General features: G+C 40.4%; 1 protein-coding gene across 2 annotated transcripts in view; it reads left to right on the forward strand.

Annotated features, from left to right (window-relative positions):
• Nucleotides 1-1,307: 1,307 nt before the first annotated feature.
• ARNT2 (aryl hydrocarbon receptor nuclear translocator 2) overlaps nucleotides 1,308-18,825 on the forward strand; it is a 185,329-nt gene continuing 167,811 nt past the window's right edge. For both annotated transcript variants that reach the window (XM_044979469.1, XM_044979470.1), the window contains exons 1-2: nucleotides 1,308-1,580; nucleotides 3,644-3,746. In XM_044979469.1, coding sequence (XP_044835404.1) covers nucleotides 3,659-3,746 — 88 coding nt within the window. In that variant the 5' untranslated portion in view covers nucleotides 1,308-1,580; nucleotides 3,644-3,658. The remainder of the gene's footprint in view (nucleotides 1,581-3,643; nucleotides 3,747-18,825) is intronic.

An 18,825-nucleotide genomic window follows, 5' to 3' on the forward strand; every position in this document is an offset into this window, starting at 1 on the left:
CTTGCCTACAGTGCCAATGTAATTTGCTTCTCTGCAGTTAATTGTGAGCAGCATTGGGCATTCACGCTTTGCTGACGCTTGCTTAAACTACAAATAGATGTCCACGTATAAATAAGAGTATCTGTAAACCTGAGGCAATCTTTCCTTAGTGCAAGCTGGAAATCTGCTGGGAAAATTCACCTACAAATATATCAAAAATATTAGCAAAGCAATAGTGTACTTCCAACATCCTAAGGCCACATTCTGAGGTATGATGACTAGCATTATTCCAGAACAATTCCCTTTTAAAACTGTTTTAATTTGCATAACCTAATAGCAGGCATAGTTGCTTCCTTTTCAACACCTCCAAAGCTACCCATATTAATTTTCTGTACGCTATGTTGTTTGAAGCCTCATTAGCTTTGTTGGGCGGTAGTGGGGAATACGGAAATCAGTCACAAAACGACCAAAAAAAATTATGGTTCAATAAACTGTCTACAAATATAGAGATAGCATCATGCAGTAACTTAGATCAAAGGCAATGCTATGAGTTACTCATCTACCCATGCATCTTCTGAGTGTGGGGAACCTTTCAAAGAATTCTTTAAGATAGGTTGGTTGTGGGAACTAAGAGATTTAGGATTACTTCTTTATAAGCCTTGCCATATAGCTGTCAATCTTCAATTTTAGCAAGGTGTTGACACAACAACAACTTCCCCTTTAGCTGCCAAATCTGCTTGTTTAAATTGCTTTGCTACTGCCAGAATATGAATAGATTCTGCAGCAGCTTCCTGGAGAGTAAGCCAAGGAGGCCCCAGCTTCATTGGAAGGTGTATTACAAAGCTGGGCTTGGTATCTCATTCAGCACACACAGTGGCCAGTAGCGCCTTGTTAGAGTGATTTAGGGCAAAGGTAAATATTTCCATCTATTGTACAGAGTAGATAGAGTCACATAATGCATAACCACAATACTGCATTTGTGGATGTGAAGGAAAGTTTTTTTCCCCCAGAATAAGATCTGTAGTCAGACTGTCAGTGCAGGAAGATCTCATGCATAGATTTTTCTGGGGGGGTGGGAGGAGAGGAGGAAGCTTTTTTCCTCAATTTGGCTGTTGATTTTAACCTGTAACCAACATGCATTTGAAGTAAAATGAAGCCCAGTCCTGCCCTCTGATAACCATGTGACCTATTGATGCCAATGGAGTATTGTGGATGTTCCAAGGGCAGAATTTGGCCTATGTTTTTAGATTCTAGTCCTTAATTCTGAGCTCAGAGAACTGGAGTGACATAACAATGTTAGCTCATAGGTCAGGTAGCTCCCCTTTCTATCTACATATAGAGGCTCACAGTTATGTTGTTAAAGGTGGTAAACAGGGCAACCAGACTTTGGCTTATGAACCTGTGACAGATCCAGATATTTCAAACACAGAAATACCATGGTCCTGGAATCCACTCTTTCATTAACGCCATGGTTGTTGTAAATCTGATAGGAAACTATTACTCTCCAAGAGGTACAAGCAAACAAAAGTGAGCTATACCTGTTAACGGGAAAAGAGAAAGAGGTGGCGATAATTTCTGATTCCATTGGAACTCGGTCTGAGGTAAGGCCAGGAGGAAGAGAGAATCTGAATTTCTTTCAAGACTGGAACAAGAAAGGGTCAATGAACTGCAGCTTTTTCAAATGTATGAGGGGAGGAGTGGAAAATGGGCTATAGTTAACTCCAGCTGAAGAAGGAATTGCCTGGTCTGCAGGGCATGGCATAAGAACAAAGAAATTAATAATGTTTTATTTTATGCAGACCACAAAATTCACTGAACTGTCAGTATCTAGCAATGTGCATCTCAGGACCAAAGAACAAGACAGCTTGTGTATTTTGTCTGTCTAAGGACAACAGAAGGTCAAACTCTGCCCTCAGTTGTGCAGTTGCAAATCCAGTTAAGCCAATCCCATTGATTTTTAACTCAGGACAGAAGCTTGCCCCAGTAAATTAAGTAGGAATTGTACTTGTATATCCGAGGGCAGAATTTAACCCTTTATGGTAAATATACTGTGGAATAAGGAAAGGTATAAGGAAAGCTAGGGAAAAAGTCTCACAGTTAGGACAAGTGTCTTCACGCTGAGCTGGTGGCCACCCGATTAAGTGTAATCTGAAAGCATAACATCAACACATGGCATAGAATCCTGACTCCATTGATTTCAATGGAAGTTTCTCTCCTGATTGGAGCTGTATGGAGGACAAATTGTTTTACACAAGATTTCAAAATTAGCTTTTTCTGATTTGGAATGAAACCAAAAAAAATTCTTCAGAAAAAAAAAATCACCCCCTGAAATTGTGTTTCAGTTTTGACTTTTTTAAAATATATCCTACAATTTTGAATTGTAACAATCTTGAAAGTCACTTTGAATGACAAGTCAAAGCAGGATGTTTCAACATTGTCTGAACCTTTTTTTTCCCTCCAAAACAAACTTTCAGTGACCAGTTCTGTCATTGCAAAAGCTGCGTTTTTTAATAGACAACTGCTCACTTTGTTCTAACCAGCTCTTCCGTTGTCTTCAGTGGAGCCAGATTTCACCCAGGGGCTTGATTATTTCCCGCCCCCACACACACTTTTTCCCCCTACAGGGAATTTTCCCTCTGCACAGCTGAGAAGACATGTGAGGAAAAGTGGTTCTAAGCCACTTTGTCTCCCCAATCCTGCCCCCTCGCATGCCTGATAGTCCCGATATTTTGTGGACAAGGGAATGGATGGTGTGGAGCCAGTAACACTAGCTTTGCATAACTTGATGGTTTCCTTGGATCAGGAGGAATCCTCCACTGTCCCCGTAGCACAGCTCCCTACAATGACTCTTTAAACTTTTGTAAATGTAGAGTGAGATGATCCCCATATTAAACAATTCACATTTCCAGCTTTCATAATTTTATTAAAAAAAGAACAGGAGTACTTGTGGCACCTTAAGGACTAACAAATTTATTTTAGCATGAGCTTTCGTGAGCTGCAGCTCACTTCTTCGGATGCATAGAATGGAACACACAGACAGGGGATATTTAAGGTGCCACAAGTACTCCTGTTCTTTTTGCGGATACAGACTAACACGGCTGCTACTCTGAAACCTGTCATAATTTTATTATGAGTATTGTGATAGTTGGTGGCTTTCTTAAAGCCCCAGCTTCTGGAGTCATGTTAGATAATTTGATTAATTTAAAAAAAAAGGAAGTAATTTTCTAGACCTCCTGGCTGTGGAGAAAAGCTTGAAAACAAATCCTACAGGTTCAAAAACCAGAAGGCAAATAAAAAATGCAACATGTATTTTTAAAAATCATGAGATTAAGACAATTTTATTTGAGTTTGAATGCTTGGGGATTGCAATTCTGTAACTTTTTCACTACATGAGATCAGCTCCCTTCCCAACCCAAAAATCATTAACCTGTTTGATTCCACACTGTCACTTGGCAAACATGTACAAGTTAGTTGAAAAGGACTGCAGTCAAAATGGTTTCCTTTCTCCAATATGTCTCTGATCTAGTAGTTTGGTTTCCTCTGCCCTGGTTGCTCCAGAGTATGTCATTGGGGAAGATCCTGCCTCTGATCCTGCTAGTATCATTTGACTCACTTTCAGTTGACAGCTAAGGTTCCTCTCCCCCGTGCTCCTTCTCTCTTGCAGTGCCCCTAGTGGAGGATGCAAGGCTTTTGCCGCCTCCTTCTTAACAGCTGCTTCTACAGGCACCCAAGAGCTTGTATATCTGGAGTCAAGAAGCAAACACCAGGTAATTCTTGCGTGCTCCACAGACACCACTAAGGGGCATGGACCTCTGCACCCTGCTGACTTGATATGTTATTTCCCTCACATCCATTTTTTGTTATGGGGATGTAGAAACTGATGCACTGGATCCTGCCCTGGCAGGGGCAAACATCTAATGCTTCAAAATGAGCTGAGAAGTCAATCTCATAATATACATGGTACCTGTCACACCCTCTCAGCAGGGCTGCCCTCATACAGGGGCTAAAACTACATTAGTGAAACCCCAGAGCAATGTCACTGAAGTAGGTGTGGTGGATCCTGACTTATGCCAGGGTGAAATTCACCTTTTGCAGAGGGGTAATAAAGCCTGAGGATCCTCAAAGTTGGGGGTAAGCAGGATTTCAGCACTGCACAGACCTTGTTGAGTTGTTGAACTCTGAGCAGAATTGTTTGGCCCTATGACTAGAGTGCTTTTATCACAAGGGTATTTTTGGTAGGTAACCTAGGTAGATGTGGGTGACAGTAATGGAAGCGGGGGTGGGGGGAGGGAGTGGAATACATGGGACTGAATGGGAGCCAGGATTTGGAAGAAGAATGAAATGGCAGCAGAAACTGTGAGGAGCAAGGGAGAGAGATTGGTGGAGTCAGCCCCCTCGTGATTATCTTCTTATATCTGAACCTGTGTTACTCAACAGACAAATTCTCCCATTAACCAGGTCATCAGCAGTGATGAGACCCATTCCTGCAAACATATTTGGTTCGTACTCTGTTCTCAGCCAAGCCTAGTTTTTTATCAGCCCTGGACCGAAGCTCTGTGGTAAAACAGGAAAAGATTAGAATAATTAAGAGAAATCTATCTTTTGAAATAAAAGGGTTCTGCCTCTAGCCAGAGAAACGTGAGCATCTGCATTTTAGGTACTGTCCTTTGTTCAGGGCAAAGGGTGAGGAAACTGAATGGTGGCTGGAGGTGGGGCTAGAATACTCTTTCTTTGAATATTTCCCTCTTTCTAGTATTAATTCCACTTGCTCGCAGACTGGGCACCAAAAGGTTTTGAATCTTGGCAAAGCTGCATGGAGTGGATTTGAAATGTAAATGTCTAATATAATGCCAAGAGAGAATATCAGTGTCCACTGTTTCAGTAGGCTCATGTTCCATACACAAGTTTTATCTTCTGGTTGAGTTCAAAGGGGATGGGAAAAAATCATTGAAGATTCATTATTGAATATGCAGCACTTAGAGTTTCCTCCAGATGTCAGTGGAAGGATCAGGTACTTGGAGTGCACTATCGCACACCGATCCCCCAAATTTATTGAAATCCATGATTTCACAGCTTTATTTAAAATGCATTGACCCATGTTAACCTGACACTAAATTCCTGCCTAAAAATATTTATAAAGCTTTAGAGAACAGGGAACTAAGACTGAGAAAGTATAGGTTAGTTCTTCTGTAACCCTGAAGGTTAATTAAATTGCACCTGCATGACAAGGAGAGGTAATTTTGAAATAGCTCCAAATGTACAGTATATACATTACATTATAGCCATGTTAATGCTTGCATTAGGAAGGAGGAGTACATTTAAAAAAAAAAAACCCTCCACAAACCAGCTCAGTCAGAGCACTTCCTAAATGTTGCTATCTTACCCCTTTAACCTCCGCGAACATAGTGCACTGCTCTTTATGCACTGTAGGTCTGGGGACTTTTTTTGTGTGTGTGGCAAGTCCAGCATTTCAGCTGTCTAAAAATATTGCCCATCAATGTAGGGGAGAGGAATGCATCTGTTGTGAACAGTAGCTAAGGTGAAGTATCAGACAATTACCTTTGATATTTAATTACATTTCTTCCTAAATGATGCTTGAAGCACTGGCTCCATTATTTGAAGATGTTTTGCAAAATACATTGGAGGGCTCTGATTGAAACCACCCCTGGATCATAGCAGTCTAGAATAATGAAGCTTCCAAGTCATCTGCTTTCATAAATGCGAATAATTATACCCATTTAAGAGTATCTAGACAGTTAAACGATCCAGAAGCTTTGAATAACAGAATGGGGGGAGGGGGGAAATCTGTCATCTTTTATTTTGTTGGGAAATGTGTGCTATGTTTTAGGGCATATTACTGTCAAATATTCTTGATCCTTGCAGGAATGAAGAATAACAGCTCTACTAAAAATGCTATGAAAAACTGTTAGAATATAGTCAAGTATGTCCCTGGACAATATGCTATTATATATTGCATTTTCTGTGCCATTGGCTTCAGTTGCAAATGGGACATGTCTCTTTTAAATTGCACTTTGAAATTATTGAGCATATAGATCCAACTGCTGTATGCTCTTTGGGGTTTTTTTGTTTGTTTGTTTTTTGTAGTGGAGGTTTTGGTTCAGATATTTGGTTCACCAACCACAGGATGGTGCTGTCACATTTCATGTTGTATGTGAGCATCTATTTCAGTGCATCTGCAAATGAAACAAGTGGTAAAGGGATATAGCTATAGGAAAATACCCTTCAAAAAGTTACTGTGACTTGATTACCTTAAATGATGTTGATGATTAATGATTTAAATGATGCTGATCAATTACTACAACTAACTATTATGAAAGTTAAACCTGGGAAACATTCCTTTGTATCTTTCTCCATTGTAAAAGTTGCAAATGGAATAAAGTTAACTCGCCCTATGAGTCAGGGCTTTTGCTACGTTTACCCTTTAAGTTTTGTTTAAAGGATGTAAAGCAGAATTTAAAGCACTTACACTCACTTAATATACTTATTCTACATGACAGATGAACTGAATTTCACATTTAACATGTTGATTAATTTATTTCCACTTTGAACAATCACAGCTGAAAAACTATTATAAAGTCACAGTTCAGGACACTTAAAGACTCTCAGCAGTTTTCATGCTTCCATGTAATTGTCACATGAATCCACTGTCCTCCTGTGACTCTCACTACAAATATAATATCTTCCCAATATCAGCTCTTTTTTGCATTTTCTTGTCTTCCCACTCCCAAATTTTGTTTTTAGGGAAAACATTTGGAAAACTGTCTTACTTTCAGCAACGTTCACCTCAGAACGAGCCTGGTGGCAGTGTCAAGGCTGGCTGTGCTTAAATGCATTCTCACTACAAATGAAATAACTACTGTTCGTACAGGATAGCTAACCGATACTAAGCTTTTATAAGAGACATCCAAGGCCTTTGGATATTTAACCCTCTTATGCTCCAAGTTCATTGCTGGGCAACTAAGCAGAGATTATGGACTCATTTGGAGATCCTGTTATAGAAAATAACAAAGGCCCTGATCCAAAACACATTAGTCGAAACACTCTGGTGGGCTTTGAATCAGGGCCTTAGACAAGAGGGCTGGAAGCACCATCGGGTTCTGTAAGCAGAAGAGGGCAGGGAAGTGGGGATGTAGCTTTAGATGCAGTCTCTTCTAATTGCAGATTTGTCTCTCTTGACAATTCATTGTCCTATTACTGAGGAATAACTTTAACTTATTAATTATTCATCTTAATGACTTTAGCCTGACTGTACCATATGTCACAGGCTGCCTAGACTGGACGGAGAAAATTCTCTAGCTTGCCTTCTCAGAGGGAGCAGATCTAAAACCCAGCTGTGTGCCTACTTACGTGGGGAAAACAACCCAGTAAGATTTAAGTACATTACATCTGAGAAGAAAGGCCTGATACCCTTCAATTGTAATTTCAATGTATTTCTCAGTTTCTTCATTTTTGCCTAAGGCTAAAACATCTATGCTTTAAATAATACCCATGCACAAAATATTTCAACAAAAACTTTACTTCAGTCATGTCATTGGAACACTATAATTCCCAGTAAACATTGGTTTACAGTGAAATTTGTACAGAACTAACATGATGAAGTAAATGAACCGGATAGCTTTCTCTTTTATAATGTGAGGAACTTCATTTTCCAATAGTTCAGACAATAACTCTTAGACCAAAGTTGAGTGTTTAAATGTAGTGGCTTGTTTAACAAGACCTCACAGCTGCTTAATGTTAACATTTGACTCAATGCTTGGGAGCATCTCTAACTATAATTCATTGGTAACACTTTAACTTTTTAAAATAATGCCTCTTTATATTTTTTAAACTTTTTTTCAGAACCCAAAATGGCAGTGATGACCACAATAGCCAGATTAGACTGTATCTAAATCCAGAACCCCACAACATACTGAACAAATCTGTATCAAGAAACTGTATCAAGAAAATATGCAGCTCAGAATTAGCCCCAAATTCAACTGCACATCTTTAAATTTGTTAATCTGCCGCTAAAGATTAACTGAGTTTCTAGTGAAGGCCTATGATTATAACCCAAACTCCTCTTCCTCGAATACTTGCTAAATGAGAGACACATTCTGTCTCATAAACTAAACTTCAAATCATGCTGTTACTCAGCTACACGTTATAAATTACACAGTCTCTTACTGCAGCATGTGGGATCAGAAGAACATCTGAATCTATAAAAACACAAAGATACAGCATGACTAAGTACTACTTGCAAGTATTTACCAACAAAAATCAGCTGCTACCTAGACCCAATTATCTTAAGTATTTTATCACAAACTAGACCTATCCACTCAAGCTAAAATTATTGTTTAACAGAGTATGTGTCCATTCATATTGATAGTTGTAATAAACAGCTTAACACTTGCCAGTCAAAGTCCCTCTAAACCTAAACATTAAAGTGATAGCATGGAAATAACCTGCACCCCAGCACATAAATGACGATGTCTAATTAAAATGTAATATAGAGGTGTTCACTATCATGTTAAGTGACATCCCTCCATTAATCACTGTTAAAAATGACTATAGAAAAGCATGACAAACCTAACAATACTAGTTCAGCACAGAACCATATAGCAAACACTCCTCCTCTGCAATATATATATATATATACACACACACACACACACACAATGTGAGATGTATGCAGTAGCATCAGTGCGTATCAGTTACATTTGGTCGTCTTGGTTTGTGAATCAAGAGAACTATGAGACATTCACAGAACTCTGACGCTGCTCCTGGACTGTAGAGACTCGCTCAAAAAAAGCTGCGAATCTTCAATTCCCAACTAATCGGAGGAAACCGTCCGTGTCTGCTGCAATATCAGAGTCACTTACTGCATTGCTTTTTCAGCTGAGTGGCAGAGGCTGTTCTTCCCAGTCACGCATGGTTTTGTCACCTGGAGGGTTTCTCTCTTCGGCACAATTCAGCTCCAAAGTAGCTGCATATTGAGGGTAATTGCATTCGTTCTGTACTGGGGCTTTCTGGCTGCAGTGACTGCTCACCCTATCTATAGCCTCTGGTGTATGCTAAGTAAGCAATCCACTGGGTCTTCATAATGAAAGAAGGAAGAGGCACAGCTTTCGAGACCAGACAGGAGCATTTTGTATTATCACCCATACGATTTTAAAGGCAAAAGGGGCTGTGGCAGCCTTCATGCTGTCTTGTTGTCCTTTACAGAGCAATTTGTATGCATCCTGTGTCACCATAGAAGGCATAAAGGAACATAACACAATGTTTCAGAGAGATTTGGGGTTTACATTTAAAATATATTAGCCCAGATTTGTAGGTTTCTGAGTGAGCATCAAGTTATTTCATTCCAACCTTTTTATTACTGGAAGTACAAGCCCAGGGGATTCCTAGGTTTGACACTTTATAATATCTGTATATGGGAATGGGATAGTTGGGGGGTGGGGAAGCAGGAATTTAAAACTTCTGGGATTAACATCCCAAATTAAACTTTCAGACATCATTTTACTTGCCTGAACAGTGCCTAGAGCAATTGGATCTGATCTTTGAGTGAGGGTGGGATGTTCTACAATAATAGAAATAATGAACAATAATAAGCTGGAGAAGCGAACAGGTGCTAGCATCAAAAAGCCTGTCCTTAAGGCAGTCTTGATTTCCTTCTAGTGAGAAAAATGTGGCTATGAAATGTTTGGGGAGCATCAGGAGGGCAGTGCAACTGTTCATCTCCCTAGCTAACTGCAGCAAAAATTGTGGACTCTGTAGCATTTTTCCTTGCATTGTTCTGCCAGCAACTTCAAGTCTGGCCTTCGAGGGAACCTCTTGGGGATAAAGAACCCATTTCATCTCTGTTCTGCTCATTACCACGGCCTCTTGTGACCTGCTAGAGCTAACCGTCCCTAACTGCTTGTGATAAATTTGTGACAACAAATAAATTGTAGTCCTTGTGGTGAAAGTGAGATGCTTTGTCCACTTAGCTGTCCCAATATTTAATAGCAGTGATAGTTTAAGAATAAACCTGTTAAAAAGAATCACTTATTATTTCCAATCATTATTCAGAGTTTTGTGGATGTTGGAGAGTTGCTCAAGAAGTGACTGTAGTACTAAGACCCCTTCAAAAACAGTAATGACTGTAAATTGTCGAGTATCAGTTTGAACCGTCTCATTGCTGTCAGAGAATTCCCGGAGGTGAGTATCTATTCAGTTAGCACCAGAAAAACCCACCCACCAAAACCAAGAGGATTAGTAAACTTTACAGGCCTATTAATTGAATCCTTAAAGGGCAGTCAAGGACAGTCATTTAGCAGCAGCACAGTCTGTCTGTAAGGTAGCGTCACAGTATGTCAATCAGTGGCACTTAAGCTTTTTTCTGTCCTTCTGGGATTTTTGTGACACTGTACCTGGAATGTAGCTTTGCATCCTCCTCAAACGCTTTGAGATTTTTAAAATATTGTTTACAATTCTTTGCAGTCTCACCTACGTAAATACTAAAGATTGAGTCGTCATCTTATACATCAGAACCACCCCAGTATACTCAAGCATTTTAGATAGGGAAATTCTGCATATGGTATATTTGTCACTGTTATTGGGTCTTTATAAAATGATGATGTGACACTACCCTAGTGTGGGATGGGGGACTATTTTTTTCTGTACTCAAATGCTGGGATGGGTACGTGAAACATCACAGAGAAGTGTATCTTTTGAACTGTATACAGAGAAGTATCAACACTGGGCCCTTACCTGAAACTTTTAAGTTTATTTAATAGAGGTTATGTGTTAAGCATGCAGGGGGCTGGATGCTGTAAAACACACAGAAGAGATACGCAGGTATTTTAACAAGAAGTAATCTAAACCTATTAAGGGCAGGGGGGACTACAGATTTCAGAAGACCCCTTTTCCTTAATTTTCTGGGCTCTTGCCTCCGCTCAATGACGTATTGTGCCCCATTATGTTAACACATCAGCATTAAAAATGGTACATTGAGCCCAGGAAATAAAACAAATCCCTGAATAACTGGGTAGTGTATATACTGGGGGAAGGAGGCAGAAGAAGCCGTTTTTATTCAATCTTTTTTAAAAAAGATGTTTTAAGCTTAAAAGGACAATCCCCCCCCCCCAAATATTCATGACTGCGACAGCGAAAAATAAATTATTGATCTGTCCCAAAATGTGATATTGATTGTATTACAGATTAAACACTTGACTGAGTGCAGCGTTGCCAGGTAGGAAATTACCAGAGTCCCAAAGGAGCAACATTTTCCATGTTGCTTTAGTTGAAGATCTCTTACAAATGAGCTGGAAGGTATATTGCATTTGCAAACTGCCACAAAAGTTTTTTGAATTTTAACCCGGCTGTCAAGGAAGCAGGACAGGGCTGTAAGTGACTCCAGCCATGAAATATGAAGAGAACCAGACATAGCAAACTTCCTGTCCATAGGAAAAGTGAACTAGTCCCTGTATGTATTTGTATTGCATATCTATTTGTTAATCAAATTCAAAAAAGACTTTTATATACGTCTTATCAAGGAACTATGATTCCTTAAAGCATGAATTCGCCTTAGAACAGATTGCTTAGGCCTTTCTCTGAGTGCTTGCTCTGTTACACCATCATTTTTATAACCATAGCACTGAGCAGTCCCAACCAAGATCAGAACTCCACTGTGCTAGGCACTGTACATAACCATGGCAAGAGAGCGCTCCTGCCCAGAAGAGCTTGCAGCAGAGCTGAAGACAGACAAAAGGCCGGAAGGAAATCAGGATTATCCCTCCCATTTTACACATGGGGACTTGAGAACTAGAGATCCAAAGCTCACTGAAGTCAATTGTAGTCATTTCAGTGGGCTTTAGATCAGGTACTAAATGATTTGCCCAAAGTCATGAGGGGTACATCTACACTGCAATTAGACACCTTTGGCTGGCCCATGCCAGCTGACTTGGGCTTGTGCTAAGGGACTGTTTAATTGTGGTGTAGACATTCCGGCTTGGGCTCAACCTGAGCTCTGGCAACCTCCCACCTCACTGGGTCCTACAGCCTGGGTTCCAGCCCGAGCCTGGATGTGTACACTGCAGTTAAACAGCTCATTAGCCTGAGCCCTGTGAGCCCAAGTCAGTTGTGGGTTTTTAATTGCAGTGTAGACATATCCTGGAAGAGTCTGTGGCAGAACTGGAAGCTTTTGAGTCTCTGTCTGGTGCATTGATCACAAGACCATCCATCTCCAGTTAATTAATCTGTTTCCCAAACTGAAAGTACTGCTGTTTGACTATAGCTTTCAACTGGGGCTGCAGTCCGTTCTTCTCCTAGCCCTTTAGAAAACCTGTGTTGGAAAAGGAATTCTTTAGTGTGTGTTTTATGAAAGGCTCCTAATTCCTAAAAAATCTGTCTGTCACTGTGTCCCAAAGGAAACCCTACTACCGAAATGAAGTATTCTCCTGTTTGTGTGTGATCAGCTTTGCACGTGTGCAAAATGCAACAGTTATCAGTCTGAAAACCCAATCCTGAAGAAGGAATTACTCAGGGAAACGTCAGCTGCAGACCAAAGATTCAAGTCTGGGCCAAGAAACTGATGTGAATTGCCATCTGCATTTTTTTTTTTGTTTTCTGATTAAAATAACATCTGTGTGCTTCAAAACACTGAGTCTGACTACAAGGGGAAAGCAAAACAAATTAAAACCATCGGAATGGACGGGGGAGTGCATGGGTGGATCAAAGTGTTGATGGCTTTTTCTTTTTTTTTAAGTGAGTGTTGTACTGGAATGATACTGTAACAGCTGATGTAGGCCTGGGTTGACTGAGTCGGGTGATTCAGGTCCCCACCAGCCCTAAGCCAAGTTATGATAGACCAGGAGCGTTAGGCCTTTCCTTTGATTACAGGCTACATGACTTTCTGAGTTCTTGAACCTGGATACAAAGGACAACAGAGGGGAAATTACTTTTTGTAGTGCTAACAAGGCCAATTCAATCATGGTGGATGAGTCCCATTCCCAACAGTTGACAAGAAGGTGTGAGTATCAACAGAGGGAAAACTATTTTTTGTAGTGATCCAGCCACTCCCAGTCTTTATTCAGGTCTAATTTGATGGTGTCAAGTTTGCAAATTAATTCCAGTTCTGTAGTTTCTCATTGAAGTCTGGTTCTGAAGTTTTTTTGTTGAAGAATGGCCACTTTTAAGTCTGTTATTGAGTATCCAGGGAGATTGAAGTGCTCTCCTACTGGTTTTTGAATGTTACAATTCTTGATGTCTGATTTGTGTCCATTTATTCTTTTGCATGGAAACGGTCCAGTTTGGCCAATGTACATGGATGGCAGAGGGGCATTGCTGGCAAAAAAAATAATTTCCCTCTGTTGATATTCACCCCTTCTTGTCAACTGTTGGAAATGGGCCACATCCACTGTAATTGAATTGGCCTCGTTAGCACTGACCCCCACACTTGGTAAGGCAACTCCTATCTTTTCATGTGCTGTATATTTATACCTGCCTGCTGTAGTTTCCACTCCATGCATCTGAAAGCTTATGCTCAAATACATTTGTTAGTCTCTAAGGTGCCACAAAGACACCTCGTTATTTTTGATGATACAGACTAACACAGCTACCCCTCTGAAACCAACCACCCACCTCTACGTATGAGTGGGGAGTTCAGCTTTCATGGCCCATTCGTTCTCTGCCAAGACTGCTACTGTAGCTGACAGTTGTGATGGTAGTTTTGTGCTTAGGATGCCTTGGAAAATCTGCTATCAGGTGCTTAAAAATAACCCTGGTGGGCTTATCTTGATGGCTCAGTATTGCTACAGGAGACAACTGGTTTGATTCTGGTCTTTATCATTCCAAAATGGCAGGGACAGAGAGCAATGCACAAAAGTAAAAATTCAGTTCTCAAGGGAGGAAATGCCTCTTGTTGCTATGCAACAACCCATGTAGTCAATTTAGCAGTAGCATTGTCACGCTCAAGAGGAAGTCAGTCATTTTCTGGAAGGTTGGTGGCTCTGGCAATTGCACAAAGGTCTAGTTAGAAGTGGAGAAGAAAGGAGGATCTTTCCTTTATTTCAAATGTGCTCTCAGAGGAGATCAAAGCTTGTTGACTTCTGTTTCTACCCGTTAGGAGGTCTGGCTGTTATTTATCAGCTGATGTCAGAATACATCACAGAGTTACTGGCTAGATGTGATTAGGGTTTTAATATTGCAAGTTAAATAAGTAGCTAGAAAGTTTTGTTTCAAGATGGCTGGGAAACAAGATCAGATAAGGAAACAGAACAAATTAGCCAGAATTTATTAAGATATGGAGTTGACCCCATCCCAGGAAGGATCACAAAAATAGTGGCTAATGGGTGTGCATGGTTTAAAAACATGCTTGCTTCAAAACATGCCACTGTGTTCCTTGGAACACCACTCAAGTAACAGTGCATAACTTGTGGTACGTGTAACTCTTGGAATGAGGGATAGCAGTTTTAAACCGGCTCATCTGTGTATAACCTCCAGATTATGTTTGTTACTCAGCATCACAAGACATTTTATGACTGGGGAAAACCAAGATGAGAACTATGGGCCTGGAATGTGAATTGGGTCATTGTGCCAGATGGGAGGGTTTATTGTGGAGGACAGATGTTGCCTTCCTTCCCTGGATGCTCCTGGGTTTCTGTATAGGAGGCAGATGCACTGTTGTAATCCAGATAATGAAGGAAAAATAGCTTTAAAGGATACATTCCTTTCAACCTTTCCTGTTGTATAAAGAGGGTAGTTGTGCCCTTTGGAGCAAGGGATGGTGTAAAGTGGCTATAAATAAAATAACAGGTGGGCTTTTATTTAGTCTCATTTTAGTTTAGTTTAGTTCAGCATGAAGGAAACTAGATAGGCTGGGAATACTTGGTGAAAGAGGGTCTGAATCTTATTTGCACTAAAGTCTATTTACACAGCTGCTAGACCAGTGTAAAGGAGCCCTAATGCAAATGGAAATGAGGACTGATGTCTCATGATCCTCCTTGAGATAATTACCTGGGTAGGCACCACACCTGCATTCAGTCTGGGATTTAGAGGAAGAGAGAAAAAATAAGTGGAATGATCTTCTAGTCATTCTAGACTATGGGGGACGTTCTAGTTCCAGTGGACTTGAATTTGAACTAGGGAACTGATCCTTACTTTGAGCGAATAAGTCTTGGGCTTTGGGTGGGGCTCCACAACATTTGTTACTTCATGGGTGTCTTCTTCCTATGCAAGCTGGCACTAAGTGGTATTGCAATATGGTAACAAGTGAGTGTTGAGAGAATGCGGAATCGGTCAGCGCTACCCTTGGCTGATGCGGCAACTCGTGGTGTCAGACACCATCAGGTGGTCGAGGGACATCTACATACAACACATCACCGGACATTGGCAATACCAGGAGGGATGAGCTGGAGTGCCGATGAGAAGTGCTGTCGGGAAAGTAACTGAAATACTTTACTCATGGATTGTCCATTTGGAAAATACAATCTACCGTAAATGCTCAATTACTGAGGGACAATGTACTCTCATTGCTATATTCGCTTTCTACAACCAACTCCCTGTATAGCTTTTCGTGAGTGATGTACCCAAGTATTTGGATTCTAATATCTAAACTGTATTGTTAAATTTATTCACCTTAATTTGAGTTATTGCTGATTATGCACTAAATATATATTATGACTTTTAAAAACAAACTCTGCGGGTAATCTAAGCACTATACCCAGATATACAGACACTCTTATCTCAACCTATGTATTACATACTTTTGGGTTGTTGGACTTTTGGGTGGTTTTGGGGTTGCCGGACTTAGGACCCTGAGGGGGAAAGGACACTGCCAAACTTACTCGGGGGTGGGTCTTTTGCTCCTGGTTTGTGTTATGAATCCTGTTTTTGGTGTTTCCCCAACATAATGCTGCATTGTTTCCCTCCTTTATTAAAAGGATTTTGCTACACTCAGACTCCATGCTTGCGAGAGGGGAAGTATTGCCTCCTAGAGGCGCTAGAGGGGGTGGGAGGTGGTATGTAATTGTCCCAGGTCACTAGGTGGGGGCTCGAGCCAGTTTTGCATTGTATTACTGAAACGGAACCCCTAGATACTGAACCGAGCCCTGGTTGCTTGTGCCAACTCAGACGGACAGAAGGGTTACATTTACAAAGATTGTCCTCCAAGATTTCCAGCAGATATCAAGGGAGAGTAGGTGCCCTGATCTAGCCTAGAACCTGTTATCTCTACAAGCCTCTATCTGTCTAGGTACTTAAATTGCTCCAATTTCCTTGGTATCTGAGCACTTCACAAGCACCATTAGCCCTAGGATCAAATTGTGAATAGGTGTTTTTTGGTTTCTTTTGGGTCCCTATTTGTCTGTGCCATGAAATCAATGCACAATGTGGCATGATTGACTGTCTCCGATAAGAACTAGACCGAGGAGGGCTGGCACAGATACCGACCTATGACTGGATTTACCCAGTGCAAATAGCTTCTCACTTATAAACATCAAAATCATTTAAACATAACAGGTGACAGAGGGAGAAAAACATAGACAATGCAGTCCTACGAGAGACTGTTTGCCCAGTTTATTGCCCATCAGGATTTCACAGATACTGGTTTTATAGATGTAGGAAAATGTCAAGACACATTTCCGTTTCTAGATCTTAATAAGATCACTCCTGCCTAGAGATAAAGTAAATCAACTTAAGGCATCCACCATGACTAAACATTTCTACCAACATATCGATTGCTCCCAAGGAAATCATCATGTAATAGGCAAAGATCAGAAGCGCCAGTACATATAGGTAGAGAACTCATCACTATTACAACTGCAAAAAAAAATCCATATGCCCAATACATTTTGTTAATGAAAATCATTGAATGGACTTTCAAGGAAGAGAAGGGATTGAAAAGAGTAAGAGAATGTATATTTTCCAAAGAGAAGAATCTTGGGTCACAGTCATTTGCTACGTGGTATGAAGATTTCTCAAATACTAAGCCTCATAATAAATTTTGATTTCTCAGCTCAAGAAAAGTTACACATCAGCAAAGCTGAGTTCAATTATAACACTTCATTACAACAAACAAAAAGCTCCATTCCCTAGAGAAGAATAACATTTTAGGATGACTAGTTGTTTATGTTGTTATATTCCCAAGGGATCAAGACTGGTCCAGCATTGAATTAATCTTTATTAATTTTTACTCATGAGGATTCATCTGTCAAAGAAAGTCATTTTTTTAAAAATCACTTTAAAAGCCTTGCCACAGATGGAAAACACAGACGTAAGTTCCCACTAGGCTTCAGACATGTCATCATGTAACCGTTAATAAATGCAGCTATTTAAGATCTCATTTGTACTATGACCCAAAACTGCCTTTCATGGAAAGCAAAACGTGGTGTTAATGTCATTTATTTAACACTGCTCAGTGTTCTAAAAACATGGGGGTTGGGAGGAACCCAGCCCCCTGCCTCCGTGAGCTTACCATCTAAGAGGCCTGGGCCTGCTCCTGCTGAAGTCAATGGCTATTCCAGCATAAGGGACAGAGGATCCCATCAGTTTCCTAGTCATTATTCAAGACTTAGGGGATCAGAGCTTGCCTTCTCTTGCCCCAAGGAAGACCAGTCATAAGCTGATATGACAGACAGCCACACCACACTGCTTGGTCAGCTGCAGTTAGCATCATGTCAGCTCTCTCAGCTCTTCACAATCATGTTCAAATGTGATAAAATTTTCTAGTTAAGACTTAGCCTTACTGAGACACTAGTAATAAATACAGGCACATAGTATGTAGGGTGATGGTTTATGTTTGGAGTGATGCATAGATCTTTGAAGCAGCAAAACCCTTTTATAAATAAGCATTTTGGAACCTACTCTTCTGATTAGCTAAGAATTGTACATGTCCTGTTATTTTTGCTACCCCACTTCCCACCCTGTTCCCCTTGTTTGTCTCATCTGTCTGTTATGTCTTGTCTTTTACATTGCAAGTTCTTCGGGGCAGGGACCATTTGTGCAGCGCCCAGCACAATGCCCCCAGCTAGTTGGCCTCTAGGTGCTATATAAATGTTAATAATAATAATGGCCTTATCAAATGGGATTGAGTTGAGCAGTCAATTGTTGCTTTTGGAGTTCGGCATTTCTAACCCACATTTTCAGGAACATGTAAAGTTTTCTGATAGGAAACCCCCTCCTCAGTGCATAAGGTGTAGCCTGAGGCAGAACAGAGGTAATTCAAAAGACACTTTAGCATTAGATTCTGTAGAGGTGGAACAATATGCTCTAAATATGGTTCTCTAGTTTAACACGTGGCAAAAGGTCATCACCCCAAATGGAATATTTGGAGAACATTGGGAAAAAAATGACATTTGTATGGATGCCTTGAGTTCTCCCAAGGGACTTTTATTGTAATTCAGTTTGCCGAGCATTAGCTATTAGACTCTTATCTTGTAGTTGAATCCTTTCCCACTCCCTCATCAAAATGAATGTGTGCTTACTGTACTGTGGGCATACTCTCAGCCCCAGTCTGTATCAACTCACGTTCCAGCCTTCCAAATCCATTCTCAAATTCATTTTAACTTTGAGTATCATGCAACATGACAATCAGTAACTCCCCCCCACCATTATAATGCAGGACACTGTCTGATTATGCATTATGTATGGGTATATATTAAACATACCTCTAAGCACCAGTGTAATTTATAGATTTGTGTATCAGACATGTTGGCAAATGGATGCAACAGAGGTTTAAAAATTCCAGCAGAGCCTCTTTTTTTTTCTTCTTCCCCCAATGGTAAATTTCAAAATGATATATACCCTTTTTCCACTTCAAGTTTAACATCACTGATGCAGTTCTCTGATTCTTTAAGTGCCAGCAACATT

This window comes from Mauremys mutica, chromosome 11 (genome assembly GCF_020497125.1).
Source record: "Mauremys mutica isolate MM-2020 ecotype Southern chromosome 11, ASM2049712v1, whole genome shotgun sequence".
NCBI classification, from domain to species: domain Eukaryota; kingdom Metazoa; phylum Chordata; order Testudines; family Geoemydidae; genus Mauremys; species Mauremys mutica.